The sequence below is a fragment of the Pseudopodoces humilis genome, chromosome 4 (genome assembly GCF_049639895.1).
Source record: "Pseudopodoces humilis isolate 2021_Gansu_Grassland_sample_001 chromosome 4, ASM4963989v1, whole genome shotgun sequence".
Lineage (NCBI taxonomy): Eukaryota > Metazoa > Chordata > Aves > Passeriformes > Paridae > Pseudopodoces > Pseudopodoces humilis.
This window is the reverse complement of record NC_142203.1, coordinates 5,164,932-5,183,511: the sequence shown is the minus strand read 5'-3', so window position 1 is coordinate 5,183,511 and position 18,580 is coordinate 5,164,932. Positions and strand designations below refer to the sequence as shown.

At 43.1% G+C, this 18,580-nt stretch overlaps 1 protein-coding gene across 1 annotated transcript in view; it reads right to left on the bottom strand.

Moving 5' to 3' along the window:
* Window positions 1-8,553, bottom strand: part of PCSK1 (proprotein convertase subtilisin/kexin type 1) — a 28,360-nt gene extending 19,807 nt beyond the window's left edge. The window contains exons 1-5 of the mRNA XM_005533906.3: window positions 8,238-8,553; window positions 6,649-6,753; window positions 3,172-3,282; window positions 773-919; window positions 237-313 (exon numbers count right to left, since the gene is read on the bottom strand). Of these exons, the coding sequence (XP_005533963.1) occupies window positions 237-313; window positions 773-919; window positions 3,172-3,282; window positions 6,649-6,753; window positions 8,238-8,420 (623 nt within the window). The 5' untranslated portion in view covers window positions 8,421-8,553. The remainder of the gene's footprint in view (window positions 1-236; window positions 314-772; window positions 920-3,171; window positions 3,283-6,648; window positions 6,754-8,237) is intronic.
* Between the last annotated feature and the right edge of the window lie 10,027 nt (window positions 8,554-18,580).

Genomic DNA, 18,580 nt, shown 5'->3' with positions numbered 1-18,580 from the left:
TTAAAAAGCCATCCTCATCATCCTGGGCAGCAGGCTTTAAAGCTCCTCCTTGTGCAGATGACCTCCAGAAGTCCCTTCCAAGCTCAGACATCCAGTGATTCTGTTACACAAACTTTTCCTCTTATAAAATAATTGCCAGAGGGGACATACACAGAAATTTCTCCACCTGTATCTTCTAACACAGAAACTAACAGTGTAATGTTTTGTTCTCTTCAGACAATTATGAACCTACTCACTTGTTTTCATTTGTTGGGTCATATCTAGGAAAGGGATCATGATCATTGTCATTGAAATCATAACTTGCCTTTGGGTCCTACATGTGAAAAAAGAAAAGCAGAATTAATTCAGACAACTAGGAAAGACATTTCTAAATTACTAACAAAATGGGTTCTGGAGTCTGTATTTATTTACTTGATATGCCTCATATAGGCAGCAATCAAGCTGGTAGAACTTGATGGCCATTAACAATCCCATAATTTTTTCATGGAGCTTTAATAATTTAGCATTAAACCACTACATACAAATGTGTCTGGGAACTAAATCTACTGAAGGAAAAACAAAACAACAAAATATCCACCCTGCTACCATTGCTAAGTGACATTCAGCTTCCTGTGACACAGACCAGGTTTCAAATCATGCCTAAGGCAAATATTTCAGTCTCTGTATTGCAGGAGCTGACTTACAGAACACACAGTGAGCTGGGGAAGAGTGTCTGTTTACCAAATTTACAACTGATCAATATATTCTATAGCACTCTAATGCTCAAACTTACATAGTTAGCATAGATGTCAGTGTGATTCCACTCCAGTCCATCATCTAGGACTGTGATGACAACTCCCTTGCCTGTAAATCCTTTCTGCCACACAGGAATAACATGGAGATCCAGTTTGGGCAGGGAAGGAGTAATTCTTGTATCTTGCTGTGGGACAGAGGGGTTAAAATATATCAACATTTTATCCTTTTCTACTAAACAGGTCCAAAGTCATATTTTAAAGATGCTGTGAACAATCTCAACTTTAACTTCTGTATTTTGCTCAAATTTTGCAAACACAAAACAAAAATGAGTTTCATCAAATACTTGCGGCGCTGAAAGATTTACCCCACTGCCTGAATATCCCTGAAGACAACTTCTGAACAAAAAACATCTTGTATTTTTGGTAAGTAGGCAGCAGAAACTGAAGGGAGTGGTGGGGATGCACCGATGGACCTTGGAACACTGGGTTAATAATCAGACCTGCCACTGTTTGTTCTTTCCATTTGATGAGGAGCCAAGACAGTGCCTGCAGTTCAGTGAGCTGGATTTCCTCCAAGTGTATTTCCTCCTTGGTTGTTAAAGTTAGCCAGAGCAAAATAATTAATGGGTAAAACAATTAAGGTAGTTGTTTGGTTGGGAACAACTGTGTTGAATCACAATTTTCTCTTTACTACCCTCATTGCTGTTCCTCTGGTAAATCAGCTGGAAGTATGAATCATGTATAGCCTTCTCTTCTGCAGCAAGTTTTTTTAAGAGTATCTCCTAAATGGGTCATTTTCCCCCTATAATACTAAATGATCAGTACATACATCTAATTTAGAAAACATGTTTGCAGCCCCCATAAAAGCACAGATGCAAAAAGAAGCACTTTCTTTCTGTTTCTCTGTGCACAATTACATTAGCTGACAGCAGGTTTGTTTATGTCTTTGTTTCCAAAGAGATACTGCATAAAATACAAGGCTTAGGAAAATAAATTTGCTATAAGGATGAAATTTCTTTCATTTTTTGCTCTCTATATCTGACTGCTTCCATTTAGGAAATTATTTGAGATTTCAAGCTTCGTTCTCTTGAATCCATATAAAAATAATATTTTTTCCTGGTGATGTGTGGAGGTACACTGGAGCTAAAATTGTTGCCATCAAATCATAAAAATAAGGTAATAGTCAGTTATTCACTGCAAAGCAAAAAACATATTTTGGAAGAAAATATCTAACACATTTATCCATTTAATCAGAAAAATTCAATGTGCATTGCGAGCAAGGGTAAATAGCATAGTTTTTTTTCTCATGTGTGAAAACTAGAGGGAAAAGTAGTGAAAACCATAAATAGGTGGGAAAAGGAACTACGTCTCTGGGACAGAAGAACATTGCCAGGTTTTGGCTTTTTTTTCCCCAGACTGCTGTTATGAATCCTGCATGTGTCTGTGTATTTGTCTAATACAGACATCTTGGAAATATCTTGCTTTTTTGGATACAGACAAGGAAGCAAAGAGACATTCTGCTTCAAAGAAAAGCTGAATTCTTACAGATAACAATATTTTTCTGTTTGAAAAACTCTGCAGGAATCTTCATGGAAATATTTTGTGCTACGTGGTTTACAATTTACCTTCCTTAGCTGAAATGAAGGAAAGCGGCCTAGAGTTTGGTATGATTTCTCTAGGATGAACTCAGGAAAAGTATTTCCAGCCACTCAGGCCCCATTTGTGCTTGACCTTTCTCTTTGATTTTTATACCTGCCTTTAATCCCATCCCTAGTCTGAGTGAAAGCAATGAATCCTAAATTGAAAGTACATCTAGATGCACAACAGAAACACAGGCTCTTGGAAGAAACCATGTAAAATCTAAATAATCAACTGCATTTCTCAATTGGCACATGCAGACAGAAACAGTGGAGCCCTGGAAATTTTTTTTCCTGAGGTTTTGAGCATTTGAGTGAGCTTTAGAGACTCTCTAATATATAAATCCTAGTCCAGGTGGCTGAAGGTGCTTGTCACTTGCATGCAGATGCTTCTGTTTTCATCTGGTGTATATATTCTGCACTACCAATTTAAATAAAGAAATACATGGCCAGCTTCAGATATGGTAATGGACTTCTTACACGAAAAGAGCAAATATTTTAAAATCGTCATTAAAGTGGATTTTACCAGTTACGAATTTCTGAAATCACACCCTCCCCGCCCCCATACTAAATAGCAGCTGAATTGGCATCTAGAATCTTTGTTGAAGCAACACTCCACAGAAGAGAGAAAGTTTCGTGAAAATGTTATGCACAGAATTCACTCATTTTTACAGCAGACACTGTAAAACAAAAGGGAATCTTAATTTATTCCCTTCAGTGCAATCACTCTGATACTGATAAAATAATGCAGCTGATGGCACAACCACCTTCCCCAGCTCCACAAGGCAATAAAGTCTTACCAGATACCACTGCTGATTCCACATGGGGTCGTTGAAAAGACTTTCTGCTGAGTCTCTCACTGAGGCACGCTTGGTTCGTTTTTTTTCATACTGCTGCTCTGCCCATGACACCTACAATTATTTGTAAAAATATGACAAGTGAACCTCTCTAATTTGGGTCTTTCTCAACCTAGAGTATAAAGGTATAACCTAGAGTATAAGTATTTTGTCACACAGAGAAATTTTGGTGCCTGAAGCAAAATAAGGAACATTTGGTAGAGAAAAGAGGATTATTTAAACTGTAGTACAGTGAGATTTAGGGAGGAGAACTTGGTGAAATCAAAATACTGTAGAATCAATTAACAGAAAATCATTAATTACACATTAAGAAAAAACTCCTGTGAGTGACACAAGGCAGGTTTTCACATCGAGTAAAACCATGTAGTATGGCTAGAAGATCATCTAAGCAATGGTGCTTACTGAAACAAGGAAAACCACGGCCTGCTTCTTCCTGCTACTTATCTTTTATTAACTCTCTATTAGGAGTGAAAAGAAAGGAAGAAATATTATATCTGGCTTCAGTCTAGCAATCATATCAATCTTGTTACTCACAGACCAGCTGGACCTCCAAATCTCCTTCCCAGCAGTGTTTTGAAGAGTGGTCAATTAGAAAGCAATGAATATTAGACTAACCTCATCACTGGCATAATTCCACTTAAGGCAACTAGAAGCCAAAATGCTTCAGCATGCTTTGATAAAGCATCAAACGAGCCTTTGTGCACAGACACAGCAGTCTCTAAGGCACTAGGTTGTATTTTAAGTATGTATCACCCTTGAATGTATTACTGAACCCAGTTCAAATGAAATCCTGATGATGATGCCTCTCTCTGTGCTGTGTGCTCCTTTTGGAAAGGGAATAAAACATTATCCATAGTTGATCCTTGTATGGTCACTTTGATGCAGACATGGTTGGTCCTTTTCATCCCAAATTCCAGGCAGGAAAAGCAAACTCAGGTTTGGTAAGATTGCCAAGGTCCTGTGACAAGCCTCACATGCAGGGTGCTTTGAATCTAATCTTTTACTTTCAAGCTGTGAATAGATTCCGTTCCTTTTATCTACTATGATTGAACAGCTTTGTGATCCTGACATCTATCGTCACGTATGGGATAATAATGACTCAGAAGTTATGATTAAAATGAATGATTTGATTAAAATGCAATTTTCTAATGAAAGCCTAATGAAAATTCACTGCAAGAACATAAATCCTTTAAAATGGTACCTTCATTAGGCATGTTTGTGATTCTCTTTGCTATGTATTTAGTCCTAAAGCCGCTACAAACCTTGGTTGTAGAAGATGAATATACCCATAAAAGCATAGGTATTTTAAACTATCCTTCATATCTCAGGCTATACATACTTGTGCACATGTTGGAACAATCACCTCTATCTCTCTTCCCTCCCCACAGCAAAGCTTGACCTCTTCACCACCCAACGGTAATTAGCAATTGAAAACTTCCATGCTTGTTATTTTTTTTTCATGGTGAGCAAGTGCACTGAAGGGAAATGAGCTGAAACTCCCAAGCACATATGTCAGGCAAACAAGCCAAATGTTTGTCACTCGGCAGCTGGATGAGGTTCCAACCATCCATCTCCAGCAAAAGCTAAAGGCCCCATGGCAAATCTCCAATCACTGATACATAAAGCAGTAAAAAACCATCTCAACTCAAGTTTACTTGCAAGGAAGTAGATTTGGAAACTAGTGCAAATACTAGAAGAAGTTAGGTAACCAGATAATTATATCCCTTTAATGTATTCACAGACTTTATCTGTTTTACAACAAACACTATAAGAAGCAGATAAATATTCAGATTAGAGCCAAGTTTTACCACAGCATTCACACGTAACATACCGTGAAATTCATGAAGGTGTTATACAAACAGAAACAGGATTCCCTTTTCTCCCCCCTTTTAAAGGTTGAATCTAAATCTTTTTAACTAGGCTGCTGCTGAACAAGAGCAGCTCTTTAGAGCAAAGGTCCCTGTGCAACTAAACAGTGTTACATGATTGCTTTGTGTTCATACACTTACATAATGCATAATTACATCTCATTTATTCACAGACTTAATTTGCATACTGGATGGTAAATAAAATGGAAATTCGAGTAAATTTAGCAAGTCACCTGCAGCACTTTGAATCTAAGAATGCAAGGATGCAATAATGTCTGGTAGCAACATAATACAATCACTTCCATTCTGCTAGAGTTTTAGAATGTGATGTGTTGAACACCCTCATTCTTCTCCACGTTACAGATTCATTTGATGCAGTAAACCCAAAAAAAAAAAGAGAGCCTGCACCCAAAACTCTGATCCTGAGCATCAGACTGCAATGTATGACATCTTGTCATCTTATGTAGGCATAATTAGATAATTAGATTAGTTTAGAACTAGTTTAGAGTGAATCTGCAGGTTTAAACATTCCCAAGTTAGGATTATTTCAACTTTAACTGTTAAACCAGCTCATGTTTGCAAGTAAATAGATGATACTATACAGTTTTAAAATAAAACAGGCAAAACAAACACTCTGTCTTGCCACACAGAATTTTTCCTCCTAGTTGACATTTGCATCTAAAACCTCCAGATAGAAGATTACTCATTCTGAGGTGAATTGTCCTTATATGATAATTTGCTCATTTTGACAACTAGGTTACTTCATGGTTTGGACAGCTCATATTGTCACAAAGATTGCTGCAACAATGTTGATCTTAAAATCAAATGTTGTTGTTGTGACATTTCCCAGAAAACAGTTTGTAAGAGAGGCTGACAGCTTTCTGGTCTGCTCTTTAAATTTGTCATGCACCCCAGTTTTTCATTGTGCTTACACAGAGAAGTGCTGCTCTCTGAAATAAAGCCAGACAAACAAGGAATCTGCCTCACCAGTGGGTCGTACCTTGGCTCCCCAGTTTGCCGGTTCTCTGATTGCAGTGGCATATCATTGTAACAAAAGACTGCAACTCTGGAATGTCTGATGGATCCTTTGAGAAGGGATTTTAGCTTGTTGTAGAAGCCAATCCAGCAGAACCTCAGCCCTTTTTTCCTACTTCTTTTTTTTTTACTTAATATTCAGTCACTTTAAATCAAACCTAATTCAGATGGTAATTGCACAGACGTGGCCTAATTAAACTTAGTGTATCTATGGATTTTTACTTTGAATCCAGCCCCTTGGTTCCCTGTTCACATTTTCATCAGTGGCACATCAACATCTGAAATTCTGGTGCTGCATATTCTAAATCTTAATTTGGAAACTCTTGTAAAAATATGTGGTAAGGGAGGGTCAGATTCTGCCTGTGAATGACAGAATAGTTAAGTATTATTCAGCACAAGTATAGCTGAATATATTAGACTTGCAAAATGAGGAAGGCCTGCCTGTGACCTCCTTACGAAGCTGGCGGTAAGGAGGCAGAATAAAAAAAAATAAAAATAAAAAAAAATTAACACTTACCCGTTCATCATCAGAAAGTCTCTTAGTGATATGAATAGCACTTCTTCGGGACCGTCTTGGGTGAGTCTTATGTCTGAATAAGTAGTGGTTTTTCAGTGATCCAATCTGTAAAACACAGGCATGCTTTAATTATTAGGAGGTATCTCCCCACTGTGAACAAGTACCAACAATAAAAACATGAAAGAATTCACATTGCCTGAAAGACAAAAGAGAAAGAAACTAGCCTCTAGATATTTTAATCCAAACAAGGAAGCACTCTTCAAGTAACAAGTGCTTCTCTCAGCCTGTGTGCTGCTGAAAGAAGCTGGAGGAGTAATTTCATTTGGGCTACTCAAGTGCAGTCATTACTGCTACAGTACTCCAGTTACACAGCACCTGTACTAGTGACCACTACACTCATGGACACACCTCGGCACGGACACATTTCAGTGGGCAGGTCGTGCACACTCTGCACAGATAAAACAAAAGTTTTATCTGCTTTTCCCGGGTTTCAGCTGGGCAGGTGTGAAAAGCTTTGTGCGGCTTCAGAAACCTCACTGCGGGGCTGGGTTGCGCAGGCACCCACTGTAGCAGCATTTTCACTCGCTCAGCAGCCAGCCACCGGGCAAGTCAGGTGCACCGCGCTGACTTTGAGCACCCCGCTCCCCTAAGGATGGGTCCTTTGGCAGCTCTGGGGGAAAATGTACTGGCTGCAAAAGCAGAAGGACTAAACCCTCAGAGGTGGGATCACACCAATGGTTTTGGGAGTGCGGAGAACAAGCCGTGCCCTAACGAGGGGATGGGCAGGCGGACAGAGGGACAGCACGGAGGGGAGCTGACCGCGACCCCGACCACGGGGCCGGGCCGGGGGCAGCAGGGTCTCAGCGCTGGGGGACACTGTGCCCGGCACAGGACCCTCGCCGGGAGGTGAGACGAAGCTGCTCCCTCACGGCGGTTACTCATCCCTGACAACGCTGACGTCACGGCATCCCAAAAAAGCGCCCGAGGGATGGCTGGAGAGAAGCCCCGCGATGGCGATGGAGCCGGCAGGGAGGGAGGCGGCCTGGGGCCGCAGCCGGGACCACCCGCACCCCCCTCCTCCTGCCCGGAGTGCCGGGAGAGAGCCGGGAGCTCTGCCCGGTCCCCTGTGGCACAGCGCGGTGCCCGGCCGGTCTCCTCGGGGAGAGCGGGGAGCCCTGCCTGACTCTGTCCGGTTTTAGGAAGAGCAGCTGCCCTCCCTGGACGCCTCCAGGGAGAGCCGGACCCCCCTCCCGACCCTGTCCAGCCCCGCCAAGGAGAACGGGAGCGCCCTGCCCGTTCCCGTCAAGGAGAGCCCGAGGTCCCCGCCCTGTCCCCTGGGGAAGAGCCGAGTCTCCCTGCCCCATTCCCTCTGAAAAAGCCGCCCCTGGCCGGGCTCCAGAAGCAGACCCGGACCCTGGCAGGCTGCGGTGTGGACCGGGAGCTGCAAACTCCCCCGAGCCCCTCGGGCGGCAGCCGGGCACAAGTTTGAGGGAGAAGGGACGGGAGGAGCCTCGCGGGGTGGGGAAGGAGCCCCGTCGCGGAGCATCCCGCGGGATGCACGGCAGTGGCTGTCCCCCTCCCGGCCGTACCTGCCCCACCAGGTCGTAGTCCAGCTCGTCCGCAATAGCTCTGGCAGCGTCGGGGCCGGCCGGGATCTCCGCTGCCCACTCGTTGAGGAAGAGCCTTCCGGCGCTGCCTCCTCGGGGCAGGGACCAGGCTGCCAGGAGTACGGCCAGGGCCGCGCACCGTCCGGCCCAGCGCCTCCCGGCCATGGCCGCGGGACGCGGGAGGGATGCGGGAGGGATGCGGGCGGGATGCGGGCCGGATGCGGCGCCGCGTTGCTACGCGATAGCGCGGAGCGGAGCCCTCCCTGCCTGCCTGCCTGCCGGCGCGGCTGCCCGAGGCTCACAGACCCTCCGGAGCCGGAATGGAAATGAGTGTTTACACGTCAAAACGACGACAGCCATCCTGACGTCAAGTGTACCTGGCCCCCGAGCCGGGGGGGGAGTGATTCCCGGGGGGGCGCGGAAGCGAGCGGGATGGAGGCGGGGGCGCGGGGGCGAAGCCCGGCGGGTCCCGGGGGACGGGCAGGGGATGGCGGGGGTGGCGGCGGCTCGGCGGGACGGGGGATGGGGGATCTGGTCCCCGAGGGTCGTGGGGCGCCGGGCCGGTGGCGGTGTGCGATCGTTCCTATTACCGCAGGTGATGGGTAAGACCGAGCCCGAGGTGAGGCAGGAGCGCGGATCCCGCCCTCCCCTCGCACTCATCCCGTCGCGGGTGGGTTTTCCGCCCCCAGCCCGCGTCCCGTCTCGCCTCGGTGCGAGGGCAGAGCCAGGCGAGCCCAGCATTTTTTGTTCAATTGGGTTTGTGAGCGGGGACCCACTGGGCGGCACAGCACGATTACAGCGCAGTGTCCCCCGACACCTCTGACACACCACAGAGGAGCTGCTTTAATGGACACCCTGCCCACCCTGATGATGGTGGGCAAATATGTTTATCCTCAAGAACAGTTACTAATTTTGTACAATTTCTCTTTTAAAAATAATTTCAATCGCACCCGGTGGTCTGCACATTGTAGTTTTTCAGCAATTGCTTCAATTTGTTTAACACTTATTTCCATATTTTCATTTTGCATTTGCATTTCCCCAGCTCCTTCAGTTTTATCTAACTTTTCCTCTACCATGTCATTGTATTTTCACCTACTAGTAAATGATTCTAAAAGTTTCCTAATGTTTTCTAAATGCCCTTTGCCTCAGAAACTGAACCTTTTAGCATCTTCACTTTACTGTGCAGTGTATTTAATTCCCTGCTTGTTCCAACTTTTTAATTATAAATTTTAGCAAGCTGGTTTTAGATCTGTGCTTCAGTACCAGGCTTCCTTCCATTTATTATGGAGTGACAGATATGCCTGCCTTGCTCTTCATTGGCTTCTAAAATGGGAGAATAACCAAAACATAAATAAATATGAAGCAATGAGGAGAGGAAAGCATTTTAAAAGATCAGTGTTTCAGTGTCCCACGTTTCAGCCCCAGGCATCACCATGCCAGAGGGGATATAGTTCTGGGTATCTCCATGGACCCACAGGGATCAGGAGGCTGTAATCTCTGCCACTGCTCTGCCATAAGAGTAGGAGCCTCAAATAGCAGGAATATGAATGGATCTAAGAGGGGGGAAAGGGTGAGTGTGTAGTAAGTATACTGGAAACGACAAGAGAATATCAATAAATATTGATATAGAATAGAACACTGATAAAATGGCACTAGAGCACCATCCTGTTGCTCACCCACGTTTGCTTTCTGCAACATGGTGTGGCGACAGGTCAAGATTCACCAAAGCCAAGGCAGCAACCAGGACATGTGGTTCCTGTTCTTTTTAATTTGTTTTATTCTCTGCCTGATTTTCTCAGTGTTCACTGCCAAAAATGTCTTTTTTTCCACTTTCCTGGACAGATGCCTTAAAGATCCCTCTGTTCCATTTTTAGAATTTTTTCTGAGGCTTTATTTAAATGTGACCATCTCACCAAGTAATTTCTGATTCCATGTGGGTTTTTCCTGTATAAGTGTTACCAGCAATGTTCTACTCAAAACACAAAGTGCTTTTTACCTCTCATTTCTCATCACTGAGACTGCAAGTTGGCATGGCTTTTTTACTGCATTTTATATTAAGGAACTCAGCAGAATTATTGTCTCCATATAGAGATGAAATCAGGGTCATATGTACATATAATTACAATTTATCCTGAAGTCTTTAAGTAGTGGTCAGAACATCTACACCCACAGGAGTGTTTTGGAAGTCTAGGCACTCTTTTCTAAATTAATATTCATTCACATATGTCTGGTTTTAAAGAAATCCTCCCATGCAAGATGATGGGCTGTGTACAGAGTTCTGAATTGTGCTGGAGAATGAGTCTGTGCTACGTGGATTTGGTTATGTCATCCATTCAGGAAAGATGCTGTCCAATGCACTACATTCCCATCTAATAATAGCATAGTAAATGGGAACAGCTTGCTCAGCAGCATCAGGTGGAGTCAAAGATAATTGTTTTATGCTTCATAAACAATTTAGGCTTGTTGTTTATCAGTGAAATATTTATTTAGTCCCTACTGTACCCAGTGGTATTTTGCCTGAGCGTAAGATCAGAAACAAGCACAAGGCTGATTATTAAAATATTATTTCTTCTTTATAACTTCAGTTGAACATGAAATTCAAGGTAGACCTGCTTCCAGGGGATCCACATCCCAATAAGGATACGGTGCCAGGTTTTTTTCAGTGTGTGGTAGATCAGTGGGAATCATTACATTTCCCAAGTAGAAATACGCCCTTGTAGACCTAGTACAAAATATTCCTTTGCACATAGGTAAGATATCAATACAGCATGTAACATTGAGGATAAAATCCTAAGTTACAAGGACCAGGAGTTTAACTGAGTGGATCTTTCTCTCTTATTGTCAAAAGGCATGCAAACTTCTGAGGCTGTAGCTGTGTTTTTGTACCCACATTTCTGATCCTTCTAAGATTTGTTGATGAGAAAGGGAGACAGGCTGGTTTTGAAAAGCCAAAACCAGCTTTGTTTGTTAGTAGACAACCTATTTAAACTTAGTAATCCTTATTCAAAGTTCAAGTCCATAATCTTGAGCCCAGCTCTCTGTTGGCTGCCATGGCATCTCCCCAGACTATCTATGCATGGTGTGGGCATCACTCTGCAGCTGGTACCCTGTGGCTTCACCACATCCACACTGACATCCAACAAACCCATCCCTTCAGTCAGAACAGTGCAGAGGGGAAAGCTGGAAGGGTTCAGGAGCTTCAGCACCTCTGAATTGTGGCCAGGGCCCTATTCATGTTACAGGGTGGGAAGCACAGGCACAAAACTCTGCAAACTGTGAATTGAAAAAGCTGTCACAGAAATGAAAGCACCCCAGGAGGGGATAAAGTGAGAAAGATGCATTTCTTCTTCTTCTTTGTACACCTTGTGGAAGCAGAGCAGCTGTCTTCTTGCTGAGGCAATTAAGAAAAAAGCAGAGATAAACAGGAGCAGGGCATAAGGAAAACCAAAGGTAGGTAAAATCACCTTGTTTACCTGCAAAAAATTCAAAAGGGTTCAGGAGGATGCCACCATTTCATCACCTTGTTTTGTTGCAAGAATATTTTGGATGAAGAAAGGTATTATGAAATGACATTTTCTTTTAGATCAGTGACAATATAAAAGCCAGCCAGAAGATTAATCTCTGATGTCATATCTTGATCAGCCCACTTGGTTTTGTAAGATCAAGGCAAGCATATTTTGTCTACTCACAGAGCTTGCTTTCAATATGTAAACTGAATTTAGGTAGTTCTTGGTGGGTAAACAATAAAACTTCTCCTGTGAGAAATCAGAAGATGTGTGTTTAGGAAGCAGGGGGAACATGCCCTGAACATGCTACTGACTCCCTGCACACATGCTGGGTTGCCAGAGAGCGATGACACCAGGTCTTGGCTCTGGGAACCTTCCACGGACAAATGAAGTAGAGACTTCTGTCCAGTGCAAGCCTTCCTGTGAAAGGTAGAATGATGCAGAGACTGAGACACATGCTGGGGGGAACAGATCAATGTACAGGGATCAACATCCAACTCAGTCCTAGACTAAGTATTTTGGCTGCTGAATATCACCAGCCTTCATCTCTTAAGATGAAGCCACTTTTCTTCTTTTATTTCTCCCGCATGTGCATTCACCCAGGAGAACAAAATCTTGTAGAAAAACTGTTATGGTTTTCTACAAGACACTGACATTTCTGCCTGCAGGAAATGAGCAAATAATTCTAGTAGGCGCACTGATGATTTTAGCTAGTGCTAAACCCACTACACTATTTGGTGCATTAGCTGGGAAACTCAAATTTCCCAAACTTCAAACCTAAACCACTACAACCTCATTCCAAAAAATCTTCCTGGTTTTAACACCAGAAGGCCTGTAGGTCTTACACAGCTGCTGGGAGCTAAATGTTTTTTTTCAACATAAAACTTTGGGCTGTAGAGTATAAAACCAACCAGGAGTTGATATTATTTTACTGATTCTATCTGGAGGGTCCAATTTGAGGATGTTAACACCATTCAAATGGGAATTTGTGTTATATGTAGCTTTAATTTGCTAAGTCAGAGCACCACGTTTCAAAACAAGAGTAGCTGGAAATGCAGCTTGATGCCTGAAGTGCTTGTGGTGGCTGCTGCAGTTTAATTAGTTAAATACTAAAAAGGGCTGTGCTGCTTGTATTTAATTTGGCTCTGGACCGATGAACACTCTTGAAACCCACTCCTTTACAGTAGCACTATTTCTTTTTCTGCAGGAGCCAGCACTACAAAGCAATTGGAGGATGGCATAAAAGAGGCCATATGGGCAGGCAATCACAGAGGATAAGGGGGAACACCTGTTTTTCCATCAATTACAGCCTGCGAGCTCACAGGGCATATTTATTCTGGGGGCATTACATTTGCTTGGGTAATAGCGCATGACACATTTCCAGTTTTACAGCAGACAAACCCTGAGAAGGAGCTCATCATGTCTGTACAAATGAAATACAAACATGCCCTCCCAGCCATACATGTGGTTAAACAGGGACCCTGATGACACCAGAAGCCACCCGGGGCCAGCAGGAAGCATTTGGGGAGCAGCCACCCGTTTGTGGCCACCTGGATGATTCTGTTTGCTCTACAGCTGAAGCTAATCCCAGCAAAAAGCCCTGGGAAAATGCATAGTGGGACTGTATGTGAGGTGGATATCCACAGAGAAATGGCAATAATCTCTCTATTTGTTAAGGACAAAGTCCAGCTCAAGTATTTCACTGATGGCAATAGAAAGACATATTATTTGTGTTCATAATCTGGGGTTTTTTTGTAATCCTGATAGAAGAAGTGATCAAAGAAAGGAGATATTTTAAGGAAAAATTTTATCATCTTTCTCTACAAACCTGACATTTTAAATTTCTTGATACATGTGTTACATTTTTAATAATATTTTATTTATGGCAATGATTTCATTGTCCTTGCTTGCAAGTTCTTCAATAAATCCCTATATGAGGACAATTAAATTCATAAATCTCTTGTTGATTTATTTTAATAAGAGAATAATTAATATTTAGCCTTAATGAAAACATTTCCTAGAATTGAAAATTACTGTTTTAGTTACACGTTTATTTTATAGGGGGTGGTTTTGTATGAGTATTTTTAGAAGACTAAGTACATTGATTAATTATTTTAAATGGCTCTTATGCTGTGTTCTTCCTTTTCGTGTTCCATTTCAAGTAGGATGAAACAGAGAGAAGACCGGAAAGAACAAAGAGCATGAATATATGAGAAGAGGAAAAAATACATAGGAAAACAGATTAAATCCTATTCAGAGCTATATTAAAAGCTGCATTTTAAAAATATCTTGTCTTTCTCTCTCTCTCTCTCTTTTTTTATTTTTTTAATTTTTTTTTTAAAGTAATGAATGGGTAACAAAGAATTACAATAAATGATGAATTTAGGTTAAAATTTCAGGAAAGCTTTTGTGTTGATGAAAGGGTAGTCTTGCTGAGAAAACCTGGGACACACTAGTGCTCCTTACCAAAGCCAATACTGGGTCTAAAACACACAGAGATAAAAGGTTCATAGAACTGAACAGAATGACCAAGGCTGCAAAAGACCCTTGAGTCCAGCCCAGCACTGCCAAGCCCACCCTTCAGCCACATCCCTAAACTTGCTTAAAATTGATCTCACTTCATAGAGCATAAAATTCCTCTCCTCATCATTCCACTGCTTAAAGCACTTAGCTTTGGTTTGTATTATGCCAATGAGGAATAAGTCTAACCACCCTTAAACTGAAATGAAAACATCCACGTGTTGGTTTGGCCACTCTACAGCATCAGGCTGCAGATAAGCCAGGCCTGTGCCTGGGTTTGGTGCTCCTTGGGGCAGTGTCTCAAGTGTCTGTGCCACACAGCCTGCCCTGCTGGGTGACATTTGGCCACACATCATGCTTTTGGGTGCTTCTGGATGCTTTTGGATGCTTCCAAGGGCTGTCTGTGTACTTTTATCTAATAACTCAAGTGCTGCTTTATATCAAATTATTACAATCTAGCTTCAAAGGTGCAAGAGTTTGGGTTACTGAAGTACCAGTGACAGTTGGAAAAGATTTCTTTAAATATTCTTTGAGTCCAGGTTCAGCTGTGATAAAGCAGTGCTATTTCAAACTAAATCGCTCAGCCCTGTCCAAAGCTGATAAACACACAAAATTAGTCCTTCTGTTGGTGTGCCATGCATGTGGTTGGAAGCATTTTTATCAGTGCTGCGGCAGCCAAAGGAAACACAATTTTCAAGGGTAGGGTATGCATTTTAGAAAATGCTTTAAAGATGTGGCAGCAAATTCAGAGGTTTTCCACAGCACATGGTTGTGCACCCCTCCATCTAACACTGTCCTATAGAAGGTCCATCCAGGACCCCCATGTTCCCTGAGTCTGCACTGTATCCTCATCAGAGACTTTTCCTGAACCCAGAAAGGAATGCCAAGCATGTTTCTCTTATATCATGTACACACTCATCCCATTAAAGATGCCTGGATCTTGCTGTGCTGGGCTCTGCATCTGTTCTGCTGCTGAATTCTGTCCCTAGGGGGGTTTCTAGAGGGGTTTTCAAAAACCTTCTGCACCACAGGAAATATAAGCCCAAAATAAAAAAAAAACCCAAGGTGTCACCCTAACTAGAAAGAGTACTGACTGCTAAGGGTAGAAAGTTATTAAAAACCTTCATATGTGTGGTGGGATGACCAAGGCAGCCTGCCAGGCCTCCAACCCTGCTGATCTCTCCCTCATCCTTCTCCAAAGGGTGGTGGGAAAGAAATAGGCAACAGCAGCAGCTCATGGGTTGAGATAAGGACAGGGAGATCACTACTTGCCAACTGCAGTTGCAGGCTAAACAGATACGACTTGGGGAAAATTAATTTCATTTAACTAATTCAATTTAATTGACAATAATTTATTACTGTTTGAAAATAAGGGCAGGATAGTGAGAAGCAAAGATAAGAAGGAAAACCTGTGCTTCCCACTTCATGGGCTGAAATGCTGTATAATCCTGTGATTAAGTGTCCTGTGCCACAGCAAATGGACCTACTCTGGCCCTGCTGATCTCAGGAAGACTTCTAAAACTAAAATGTCTTCTGAGATGTGTCCTCACCACTCTGTTGGGACTTGGCTGTGTCTGTCCCAGCATCCAGCACCATTAGAGGAGCATGGTTGAGACAGGGACCCATGCCATCAATAAGTACAGAAGTGGTGACCCCTTCTGAGCTGCTGTTTTCCCCTTCAATTTTTGCTCATGGCCTTTCAGCTTAGACCTGGCTTCACCCCCTCACTTCCTCATGTCCTCCCCCAGGCAGTAGGAAGAACAAGAGAATGGCACCTGGATCTGCTTTTCCCCTCCAGTCAGGAATAGGAAGGATCTGGTCAGGAATTTAAGATAAAGACTTGGAGAAGCAGTGGACAAAACTTGGACTGGAAACACCCAGAAGAGCGGAATAATTGTGGGGAATATTTTATTGTTGCAATGTTGTGAAGGGCCAAGCACTGTTTGTAAATTGGCCACTTTTGTTGGTGTTGTGATGGTGTTCCTTCCATTGTGGTGTGAGGAATATTTTGGTGTGGGAAGAGGTGCCAGTGCTCATCCTCAGTCAGGAACTGTGGCTCATGGAGAGGACCCACACTGTCATGGGCTTATCTGAGGGACTCCAGCCCAGGGAAAGGGCCTGTCCTGGAGCAGGAAGGAAGTGTGAGGAGAAAGGAGTGTCAGAGGGAATGTTATGAACTGATGACTGTCCTCAATCCTTATTGTTTCACATTGCTTGGGTGGGAGGAGGTAGAGTCAGAAATGAAGGGTTGAAAGGGTGATGGGGAAGGCTTTTTTAGCTTCCATCTTTGTTTCTAACCATTCTTAATTTCTACTTGGCACTGATAAACTAATTTTCAGCAAGCCATGTCTGCTTTGCCCATGATGGTAATCAGTTTGTGATATCCCTGTCTTTATACTGATCCATGAGCTTTTCCATCTCGTTTTTCCCCTGCTGCACTGAGGAACGGGAGAGAGCAGCTGGGTGTGTGTCTGTCTGTCTGCCAACCATGGTCACCCCACCCCAGTCCATTTTGATGCCTCCATCCCATCTGGCTGGAGATGTGATGCATTGATGTGAGCTCTGATGTTTTCTCTCTCTTGCCTCTGCCCTGTCCCAAAGCAAGGAGTCTGGAGGTGGGATGGAAGTTAGGAGGGGACATGGAGATATTCAAGCCGACCTTGGGACTATCCCATGCCATATGATGTCAGGCTCAGCAATAAAAGCTCAGGGAAAGGAGGAGAAGATGGGATGTTAGTGATTAAGGCATTTGTCTCTGCAAGTGGCCATTAACCAGGCTGAGGCTGTGCCTCTCAGGAAGCAGCTGGACACCTGCTCACCAGTGGGATGTACTGAATGAATCCTTTATTTTGCTTTGCTTACATGGGCAGCTTTTGTGTTGCTTAATAAACTCCGTTATCTCAACACATGAGTCCCTTTGCCTCCTTTTGAATTTTTTCCTCCCCATCCCCTGGCAAAAGGGAATGAGTGAAGGACAGGGTGGATGCTTGGTCAGCCCACTACAATGTAACATCAACATCCATAAATTATCACAAAGGTAATGTACCTGTTGAGATTTAGGATTTATAACATTTGCAATGAAAGGCAGGGGAGCCAAGAAGGGATGAGGCCCTTTCTCCACCTGTACTGTCTCAGCATCTCGTGCTGAGAGGGCTGAAATCCCCCACAAGCAATGCAGAGCCAGGAGCTATCCAAGAAGCAGTAACAGTGCTGGTAGGGTACAAAAGGACAAGCTGCACACTTTAAGCAGGCAGGTGAACTACCCAAGTGTATTGGCATTTCTGAATTTACTGTGTAACCTGAAGCTATCTCTTTGGGTTTGCTGGTTTGGGTTTTTTTAACGTTACATTCCACACAGTGTCTGCCAGTTATCTGAAGAAATTTTTTCTCTGTCATCTACAAAAGTAGCAGCTTCATGTGACACTGGATGTTTTAATCTCATCCTGTATTTGAGAGAAGCCACAAAAGAAGAAGCATGTGTGTCTTAAAAAGCATTCTCCAAATCACCTTGCTAATGCCAAAGAATCACAGAAATGTATTCCTTCTGCACAGAAAAGACATGCTGGGATTTCCCCACTTTTGGGTCCAGGGAAGAGCAATCTGATATCATTTCCTCTAGGAAAAGATAATTCAGGCAGAGCACAGAGCCACGGAATTGTGGAAGACCTTGCAGGACAAACAAAGCCAACCACGTAAGCAAAGAAAATTCAGCTCCCAACAAACTAAAATTAATTCCAGTGACAGCTGAAAACATTAAGCATCTTCCAAGATGATGGTGTCTAGCCACAGGCAAAAATGTCCTTTCTGGGGAATACAGTCACTTGAGTATCATCAGAACAGAGATGTAAAAGGTTAACAAATTCAAAGCACAGGCATTTGAAACTCCAGTCATCTCACACAAGAGTTTCAGTAGTCCTGCAAAAGTCACCAGATTGGGTGCAGAACAAAAGGTATCCTACCTATAACATTACTGGAGAGCTGAATGGAGCTGCATAAATAGAAATACTTTAACAAGCCCTATTCTCTGAAACAAGCTATTATGGACAGCCTATTTTCTACACTATTTTCCATCAACCCATTTCCTTTGTCTTCAGTTGCCCCTGGTATGTTTGAACAGATGTCACATAAAGATGTATTTAATCACATTAAAATCAAACCCTTTGTTTAGATGCAAGCAAGCACTCCCAGTTAGTTCCCCACAGATCAAATACTTCAGGTTTGTACTTTATTGTTCAAATCTTCCAAGGTAAAACAGTTCCATCCAAGATTAATGCCAGTAATATTTCTGGGAAAGGTGAT